General features: G+C 33.5%; 1 protein-coding gene across 3 annotated transcripts in view; it reads right to left on the bottom strand.

The window, feature by feature from the left end:
* Nucleotides 1-2,314: 2,314 nt before the first annotated feature.
* Nucleotides 2,315-10,711, bottom strand: part of LOC115455992 (rho GTPase-activating protein 7) — a 273,226-nt gene continuing 264,829 nt past the window's right edge. For all 3 annotated transcript variants that reach the window (XM_030184836.2, XM_030184837.2, XM_037446756.1), the window contains 8 exons: nucleotides 10,586-10,689; nucleotides 10,041-10,168; nucleotides 9,547-9,706; nucleotides 9,171-9,265; nucleotides 7,924-8,061; nucleotides 7,257-7,397; nucleotides 6,391-6,576; nucleotides 2,315-5,653 (listed from right to left, as the gene is read on the bottom strand). In XM_030184836.2, coding sequence (XP_030040696.2) covers nucleotides 5,539-5,653; nucleotides 6,391-6,576; nucleotides 7,257-7,397; nucleotides 7,924-8,061; nucleotides 9,171-9,265; nucleotides 9,547-9,706; nucleotides 10,041-10,168; nucleotides 10,586-10,689 — 1,067 coding nt within the window. In that variant the 3' untranslated portion in view covers nucleotides 2,315-5,538. The remainder of the gene's footprint in view (nucleotides 5,654-6,390; nucleotides 6,577-7,256; nucleotides 7,398-7,923; nucleotides 8,062-9,170; nucleotides 9,266-9,546; nucleotides 9,707-10,040; nucleotides 10,169-10,585; nucleotides 10,690-10,711) is intronic.

The raw sequence follows: 10,711 nt of genomic DNA, 5'->3' as shown, positions 1-10,711 counted from the left end.
GTACTATGAAATTTCTTATCTCAAAAAAAAACCTAGAAATCGGTACCTATATTTTCTTCTTTTTGTGTAGTGTTAATTATTTTTATATATATTTTTTTCACATTATTTAAGTATATTGTCATATTGTTTTAGCTGGTAAAATGGTTAACAATATCAACTACGTGTTAGACATAGTATAAAAAATGATAAAGCAATATGAACCAATGCATCCTTTTAAAATTAATGAGGCAGTGATGAATTTCAATAAAAGCTACAAATACTTATATTGCTCAAGGATTAATTTTGAGTATGCATATTATTCCTCAAAATTTCTATAGAGAACTTCTCAAGTATGCAAGTTTCCTCACGATGTTTTCACCGTTAAAGCAAGCAATAATTCACAAAGAATACACACATAACTTTAAAAAAGTCAAAGGTGCGCGCCCTTAGGTTGAACATGAGGACATTCGTCTCAGCAGCCCGTTCCACTCTGAACTAGGCTATCACCGCTCAGTTTAGATACTTTTCAACGATTTTTTTTATAATAAATACATAATATGACGGCACCATTGAATAACTCAGGACACAATTTTCGATATTAAGTGAGACTTATTTCTTTATTTATTACACTTTATATTTTTGGCGCATTTTATTAGTTCTACCTTTTAAGTACCTACCTACATATTCTTTAAGGATAATAGCGAAGGGATCAAATATCATTTATTTCTTAGTAAGTTCCTAGTTTCGTAATTGTCTTGAGTCATTAGGTTATTCCCTAACCTCTTAATATTGCGTTATTTATACTGTCACTTCTAAACAACGTGGGGGATGTACTCTCACAGTAATCTCGTCGGAAGGTATTTTCAGAGGTTTGTCTGAGAACAATATAGTAATAATTATTGTTCTGACGGTTTTGTGGTCTGGGAAACTACACGCTATATTGTTTATTTTATTCTATTATTTATTTATTTTACACTTTATATACAGAGAAATATATAGGCGGATTTAATGCCAAAGGCATTTTCTATCAGTCGACCTTAAGGTGCAGAGATAAACAAGGTAGGTGCATCTGTGAATGGTGAAATAAATTTATACATGACTTTGTTTGCATGTAGTTGGGATTAAGTTTTCGTATGTATCCAAAGCTGTAAATTAGGTGTGTTAGTAGGTAATTGTCAAAATTATTTTACTGATGGTGGGTCTTTCATATGTGAGAGTCCGCTTGGGTAGATATCACCGCAATATCTATTTCTGCCGCCAAGCAGCACTGTATAGTTACTGTTGTGTTCCGGTTTGAAGGACATTGTAGCCAGTGTAACTACTGGACATAATAAGAGTTAACATCTCATGTCTCAGGATGGCGAGCGCAGTGGTATACTAAACAATACTTTGTGATTCAAGGTGTTGGATGGTGTTTAAACTGTTTATGAGTAGTCGTATCGCTTACAATCAGGCGAACGGCAAGCTCGTCCCGTAATTCAAAGGAAAAAAATATCAATACAACTTTATTCTTTTTATAGCGTCTATTATTAAGAGTTAAGTTGGAGCTATACTTACAGGGTCATTTTGACATTGCGTTACATAAAACCACTTACGTATCTTCGGAATAACATTTTTTGTAAACTACTTGAACTATAGGTGTTAAATAAAAAGTGTATGTTGCGTACAAAATAAATAATATAGATATTTATTTGGTATACACACGACAAATGTGTATGCAATACGCACAACAAAATACCCAAAAAACTAAATGAAATAATCATTATTCATATGTGACGTTTGGTACTATGTCAGCAGAGATAATAGAGTACGTGGTTTCATTTAGTAACGCAATGTCAAAATGAGCCTGTATGACGCTTGTTTTTTTCAGTTTTTCGTAAATTTTATAAAAATCTGCAAGACGCAGTAACAAGCACATAAATACACTGATTTTCATTTTCCCTGTTTAGGGCTTAAATCTGCATTTTTTATACTGGACGTTTCATGAAAACTTCCACATCTAATTATTTTGAACCCTTTTAAGATAATATGCGATCAACATTAAGAAAAAACTTGTTCATGTATTCACAAAAAAAAACTTACCTACACAATATTTAAAACTAGCCTTTTCCTGCGGCCCCGTCTGCATGATAGGTTTTCCTGGGATAAATATACCGCTTTATATTTTCCTGGGATAAAATTCCATAGCACTTTGGAGTAATGTAGCTTTCTATCAATGAAAGAATTTTAAAAATCGGTTCAGTAGTTCCATACATTAGATTCTACAAACAAAGATACAAAATTAATTCTTTATAATATTAGTATAGATGCGTGAATAAAATAAAACTTCACAAAATTCAATACAATGGTCCATATATTTTCCATAAAGAATAAATCACAATGCATTAGTTTATATTACAGTTTAACAGACACGGAGTATTTACGCTGATTATACTGATATAAAGTAAAACGGATACTAACAACATTTCAACACATTTATCTAATTTTGAAATACTGATTTATTTTGTAACTGATAAAACTATTAACATTAAAACGTGTCGATTTTTAAATTTGGAATGCCCTATTCTATTGACATAGCTGAATTTAAAAATATATTCTATTTTTTTATGGAAGCCGCTATGGCAATGGATATCATCTAATTGGGTTTACTATAAACATTTAGAATTAAATTATTTAAAATGCATTTCAACGCAGTAAGTATTTAATAATTATTTTCAAACATTGAATATGGAAATTATTGTTGATTCATAAAGTGAATACGTCTAGACTTGGGTTTCTTTTCAAGGAGTTTACCTATTACAGTGGAAATGTGTTTCATAATTGGAATGTGACGTGTTTATGGATATTTCTTAACATTTAACACCGGATAATTTTAAACTGGCCTTTAAATACTATAAGATGTGATGATTGATGAATGATTACATTAAAATATGAAAGACACATTCACAATTTAAAATCTGAAATACATTTTCTTATAATATTGTTTATGTATGTACTAATGTAATCTAAGTACTTATCATAATTTTTAGAGTTGATGAATTAAGATTATTAAAATCTTGTGCTACATTGCCAGCATTTTTTTTTCGATAAACCTTTTCACAAATCGGTTTTAGTCAAATTATAAGGTAGTAATATTTTTTATATTTTGGCACAAGTGACATCAATAAATTTTGTCAGTATTATTTGACGTTTTAAACTGTGAATGTAGCCACATAATATTCGAGCTAATAATATTATTTAAAACTGCACCAACAATTTGTGATAATAGTAGGTAACTAACAATATTAAAATTTATTATTTGAGATTACAGAATCCATAGAATATCATTTGAATTATATTTACAAGCATATTATAATATCTTCATTTTGTGATATTTGGCTTCAAAACGTTTCTCTTACGAGAGGAATTATATTAATATAAATATTGTATGGAGTGTTTTATATATCGAGTATTTACAATCTCACGAATAACTATAAACAATTGATTTGAAGGAATTAAAATTAAATACGTTCAGTCAAAAATGACAGTTTAGAAGAATCAGGTATTTAGGTGTACCACAAAAAATACTTTGAAATATTGCAAAATTCTATTTATTTCTATACTTTGTTGAAGAACGAGTTATACTTAGTTATCACTTTTAGATATTGCAAAATTCTATTTATTTCTACTCTTGGTTTACAGAACGAGTCATATTTAGTTTGGACGTAGATTGTAAACAATCTTTACCCATATAAAACACTTCTCACAACTATTGTTAATAAGCTAAAAACATTAAAATTGTGATGGTCATTACGCTAAACAGCTAACAAACTATTTACAATCAGACTTTTTACAACACAATCACATCAGAATACATTCATTTTTAAATTGCTTTCAATACATACCATTAAATATTGAATATGATAATAATTTAATACTATAGATTCCTGAACACAGGACAGGTACTGTTATTATGTGATTTTTTTTTTATTAAATTTGAAAATTATTTATATAATATGACTAGTGATATGTAACAATAACTTTACATGTTAATGGTAAAACTGAATTTAGCATACGAGATTATTTGGAGTTATATATAACACGTTTTATAGAGTTCGGTGAATATTGCGTCTAGAAGATTCTATAGAGAATAATTCGAAATTCATAGTTTTTAATGACTGCCATTATGGCTATTATGGTTTAAATATATTTGGTTTTGTTATTGAAATTCTAACAAAAAGTATATATTTGCTATGTAAGAATATTAATATTATTTTCTTTAGGTTGGTATCAATATTTAAATTCCGAATAGTTGGTGAGATTTTTTTTTACCTAAAACTGCAATTTAAAAATAGAACTCTCAATTCTCTAATATTTAGCATGCAGTGGACATTTGCAAACATATTTTCCATCGAAGTACAAGTAGGTATTTTCTTATTTATGAAATGCACAGAGGAACAACATATTATGCCTAACTAAACAGCAAACCGCACTCGTATGCACAAAGATTACTTTGGAAATTTTCTATAGACACTATACTTCAACGGTATTTCCAATTTATGTTTTTTACTTTTCCTTTACTTATTGCATCATTGTTTTTCATGATCTACTTGTAAAAATAATTAAGTTTGATACTTGTTTAAACCAATTTATGGTTTAAGAATTGTTAGAGGATTCATAAAATATTGTAAAACAGAAGTCATTTTTTACGTGATTTATCTTAGCTAATTCTGGCTAGATTTTACATTTAAGGATCTCGTATATGGTCATACGAGTTGTTTACATTATGTCTAAAATATCTAATAATTTAATTCATACCGAAATTAATATGCGAATAATAAAAAAAAAAATAATATTGACAGATTATAATAATACGTTGGTCATCAAATCAATTTTTTTGTTCAAACCTGATTTTCCCTTCTTTATTAGGATCAAATTCGATCATCATTCACCGAACTCATTAAAACCTTATCTACCTTAAAGTCTATTAATATACGAAATAGACAAAATATATACATCGCACCACAGGGGATTGTTTCTAGCTAAGCATCTAAACATTCGAATTTTGGTAATTCCCGACGGGATAACAAGGTTCACTACTTGGAGGTAGGTACAGATTCCAGGTATCGGGTATACCTGATTAGACCGGGGCGAAGCTCATACCCAGGTAGTATCATTATAGCTAATTATTATGCAGTAGGCGTTGCTCGCGGTATTGAAAACACTTCCCGGTTTCCTTGAGGCTACGATTCCAGCGACATCTATTTAAATTCAGATTAAAAATTCCAATATCCCAATTAAATTATGGTGATAAAAAGTATAGTGTTAATCAATTTGGCCTACTGCCAAACATCCAAATCAGTTGTTTTTTAATTTCTAACAAACATACAAACATACGAACATTTATAACATTATAAGATTCGGGTACATAAATATCAGATCGGAAATTTTACTAACTACAATTTTGGTCACGAATAACATTTTCAACATTTTAGTTTAACACTTCACTATAACAACGTTCATTATGTACACTGACGTGACGTCTACTTAAGCGGAGTCCGCTTAAGTGGAATGCTTGGATCATACGTTCGACTCGGGCCCTTCTGTGTTGTGCTTGAACGAGGCCCGAATCCTGGCCAGGTAGAGGGCGCAGATGTGCCCGTAGCATTTCGTGTACCATTCTGGAGTTCGACCCCTGGGGGACAAAATATTTGGATTATAATATAGAAGCTGAAATAAGAATATTATTCTAGGTTATAGAGATTTTTGTAATTCGTTATCGTATATAGATAATTTCATCCATTACCGCGCGCTCCACAACCTTCTGCGCGGGGTGTCGCGGGGTAAGGTAACTGATCCAAGCACTTTTTTTGGCGCTATTTATTGTAGAGTGTGTGTGCACGTATGCTGCTTATAATGTAAGCGATTAGAGAAAGTAGGGGGACGCGTCTTTGTGAATCAAATAATCTATATTACTTATATATGGTATTCCTATATAATATCAGCCCTGTGTTATATACTTTTTATTGTTGGGCACGGGCCTCCTCTTCTACTGAGAGGGATTAAGCCTTAGTCCACCACGCTTTCCTAGTACGGGTTGGTAGACTTTACACACCCTCGAAATTCCTATAGAGATCTTCTCAGGTATGCAGGTTTCCCCATGATGTTTTCCTTCACCAAAGAATACACACATCATTTTTTAGAAAAGTCAGGGGTGTGTGCCTTTTGGATTTGAACCTGCGGACATTCGTCTCGGCAGTCCGTTCCACAACACAACTAGGCTATCGCCGTCGTGGTATTCCTAGTATAAGAGCATTGAGGCAATTTGTTGTTTACTTATAGTAATTAAATAGAATTGCTATAAGCAAGTATATGGCTGATATTATTTATTATATCTAGGAAGTTTGGCATGATAATACAAAGAGTACTGACATGGTATCGACCCTGGCGAGGTGCACGAGCCTGCTGCGGCCCTTGCCGGCGGGCTGCGCGAGGTAGCGCGAGGCGAGCACCACGCCGCGCGCGCCGTCCGCGCCCGCCGCGCCGTGCGCCACCGACGTCTCCGCCACCGCGCACCACCCGCCGCCGCCGCCGCCGCCGCCGCCTTGCTGCCACGACCTGCATGCATACCAACTCTCTTATAGCATAGGAGAGGAAAAAAAAGAAGAAAATTCTGAATGATTTATGTTTACGCGAATGTTAGATATTAAAATAAAGCTATTTCACGAATTTTATAGTGGTTTTTATGTTATAATTTTCTCCCGATGTTTCGAAGACTGTAACTATACTGAAATGTAGGTACATTTGTAACTTTGACTTTTCGGATGACCAACACCTCAGTCCGCCCCGTGCCCACGAAGAAAAATCTTTTTTATATACTTTCTATACATAATTGTATAAAGTTGGACTAAATGCCTAAGGCATTCTCTACCAGTCAATCATAGGATGATGCAGAAATGAAGCAATATAGGTATACACTACCGAGACAGTATGATCATTTTTTTACAACATACCTACTATGTGAACAATCTAACTCTAAAAATGAAGTATTTAGAACAAAAAGTATTTCTAGCCTTATCTAATATTCCACTTTGAACATTAAATAATTTATCGAAACTATGTCACTACAATAACATTTCAGTAGATCCGTGACTATGAAAGCTGCAAAGTCTTCGAATCGTTGGAAAATAATAATATAAAAAAACCGCGATAAAATTCGTAAAATACTTTTATTTCAATTGCGGTATGTGTTACTTTAAAGGAGTTTTCACCGAATAATGACCATACACAAATCTCACCTTAGCACGCAATATTCCCTCGGCGCCAGATTGATGCAAGAAGCCGACACGTACTGGAACACCTCGGCGTTGGTGCCCAACTTCTCAGCGACCCTCCACTTCACCAGGGAATCGTCCCATATGTGCCGCTCACGGAGTATCCTGCAACATAAATTTTAGTTATTTGTGATAAGTCGAGTCAATTGTTTGGTGGTCATCTTGAATGCCTATAAACAGTTTTATCTATGAAAAGAAAGGTGCGACGTAAGATATCGTTAATAATGGAGAAACCAAGAAACCTCCTGCGTAAACTAGTCTTCATTGCAATAATATAAAATCTACATGTGCTTCGAAATTCGCAAACCCTTTTGGAGGAAGGCAAGCATCAAAAGCTTCTATTACTTCTTTACACTTGCCCATACTCCACTCCAATGCTAGAAACTTTTTCAAACATGTCGCCAAATTTATTTACGACCGCCCGCTTTTGTTGCGTCATTACTCTAACGGACACAGTTCCGGACAAATCATGTTATAAAGGCCCACACAAATACCTGATTTTAGTATTTGACTACCTCTCAAATCCTCAGCCTATAAACGACAGCAAATCCAAGGTGATCCACAGACACACACATCAGGCACAAACAACGAAGCATATTGTATGAGAAGCTGATCCAGATTATATACTAACCTTTGCATAACCTCCTGCGGCGGCGCCTCTACATCAGTGGTCGCTCTCCACAACCTCAGTGGATGGCCGTCACCCACCTTCTTACAGCACAGCTCCACGTGCGGCGCTGCGCCTGACACTGACATCCACCCTCGTGTCCTAAAAGATGCAGGGGATTAGCACAGGTTGGTACATAAATTATGTAGTAGAACATAGGCGTCATAAGTTTGCGGCTGTGAAGTATTATTTGGAACTCTTTTTAGCTAAGTAGCTTCAGGCCGAAATTCTTTAGTTTCTAGCGAGTCTGCAAAAGGTTTTTTTTGTACTCGGCTTTGGCGAAATTATTGATTTACGATGTAATCCACAAACTTAAGATGAAAAGAAAAATAAACTTTTGGTGTGGTAAGTTTTATAATTTTATTTAATATATGTTTCTTTAGAACACGAATATGGCCTATACTCAATGAGTATTTTTTTTTTTCAGAGGAATCGGTTGCCAAAAAAAGTAGTTTTTTGGAACCTTAAAAAGTGTTTAATCTCTTGTATTCCATTTCTAAAGCGAACATCTACTTACAAAAAAGATCATGAAATTAACAATTATTTGACACAAGTTTTATTGATATAGTTATTATAATATCTGTTAAACATTATTTGACTCGATTTGAAGTGACTTCACAGCCGAAACTTTCTATAACAAGTATTTATTGTAGTGCTTACTATAATATAAAGTCTTTATCAGTTATAATATTAAGTATAAATTTTATTCCATTTTTTTAGTTGCACATTTAAAATATCAGGCAGTTACTTTTAAGGCTGTTTAGTTAAATTTTAATCGTATTTTTAATATCACAACATTAAAATTAGAAATAAAGAAACACTAACACGAGACATCTAGGTGGCCACGATTCGACTACAATGACAATGATGTGAGAATCATGATTTTGATTTCTGTTCTTTGGCAATAAGTTGCAATTTTGAACAAAAGAACTAGATCAACAATAATTAAAGAAAATACTAGTCCGACATTTGATTTTGAATTCAAATATCTTGATAATAAAGTTCCAAAGAACAGAATTATGTTGGTTAACATCCAATGGTAGAAGGTAAATGATGTACGCTCTAACACCGATGTCTCACCTCTTTCCCGAACGGCCACAGACTCTAAAAAAGCATGAAACAAGTTAGACTATAAGAAACAGTACAGTAGAAGTCTACAGTTAATCTCTAGTAGTTAGTCGAGTGAAGATACAGTTGGCTTTATTACTTACTTTTCTTTGGCTTCTTTGAGCAATGCTTTTATGCAGGCTTGTTGAAAACCTTTCCAGTCTTGGTTGAAATCTGCACCTAATTCTTCTAATGCTACCTGGAATACGAAACAAAATTATGTTTATATAGGTCAATCCAAAAAAAATTTGGATGTGGCCTATGTCTGGGACCCTGTGACTGATGATAATCAGGTAGTATATAATTCGTGCATTTCATAAGTACGTAGTTGAATTTGAAAATATTAATATGTGATGAAATTATTTACAATAATACTCATTATTACAGTATTCGTTTCATTCTTGCCATCAACTAGAGTAGATATCAACACTTTTATCTCAACGTTTCTCCCTTCCTATTCTATTCATATAATTGCCTCACCGGTACGCTCTCCTCGAAGTAGTTAAACTTGCACCTGGCCAGCATGTCTGCGGGCGCCAGGAACAGGTGCTTGTGCTTCTGTATGAGCAGCAACAAGCACGCATGCGCAGCTCGACTCTCACTGATCTGCCTTTGGTCTGCCACGCTCTCTATCACCATCCTGAAATGAGATTGATTTTATTGTATTAGTGGTAATTGGTACATTAGTAAGTCTTTTTTATGATATTGTATCGAAATCGTGTGGTGGCTTTCTTTGATGTATTAGGGATAGATGTGCGTAAAAATAAATAGTCTACCAAAAAAGTAAAATTTAGAAAATTGTGGGCTTTTCTTGATAATTAATGTATTATGTTGCTGACTTCTCCTATCTACTTGGACCAAGATACTACTATAGTTTAAGGATTTTTAACAATGAGACCAAGTTATTGTTGATTTCTAAGAAGAAATCCCCATTTTGAATTAGAATATATAAAAATATATTGAAACTAGGTTACCTATTAGAGTTTCCTTCTTTGGTGCTGCCAGTCGTCGGCGGGGCGTGATGAAGTCGCAGCAGCGTCGGAGCCAAACACACGGCTAGATTAGACGCAGTCATCTGATTCACCGCCGAATGTTCTGCCACCTGCAAGATAAAAAAATAATAATACTTAAGATTCAATTTTCAAGTATTTAAAGAATTAAGATTTTAAAATTAAATTTTCAAATATTCTTTAAAGAATTTCAGTAAGTATGTAGTATTATCGAAAACCTTTCAGGAGGACTAACGTCTAAGGATTAAGGATTAAGGACTTCTATAATATTTTGGACAGCATATCTTGCGCTGACTTCGTTATAATATGGAGTGGTGTGAAGGGTAGAAAAAGATGAGAAATGAAAGGTCGAATAAAAAGTGTTTACCAGAGAATTAAAATTAAAATAAGATTAAGTACCTAAAATTTTTGGAAAAAAAATAAAATTTTCCTCAAGTATAAATATAAAAATAGTATTGTTAAACATTTTGATATAAAAATGTCTATAGCAAACAAACAGTCAAACAAACCTCAGAAAGAAATATGAGAAGCGAGTGTAACGCTTCCAGATGTTCCTCGGGCAGTAGTAACAACGCACACTGCACTGCGTCTGGTCGCAATGGCTCCGGAACATCTGAAATAGAAGAAAAATATAC

The sequence above is a fragment of the Manduca sexta genome, chromosome 6 (genome assembly GCF_014839805.1).
Source record: "Manduca sexta isolate Smith_Timp_Sample1 chromosome 6, JHU_Msex_v1.0, whole genome shotgun sequence".
Classification (NCBI taxonomy): domain Eukaryota; kingdom Metazoa; phylum Arthropoda; class Insecta; order Lepidoptera; family Sphingidae; genus Manduca; species Manduca sexta.
The sequence above is the reverse complement of the archived record's forward strand: the minus strand, read 5'-3'. Positions and strand labels throughout refer to the sequence as shown.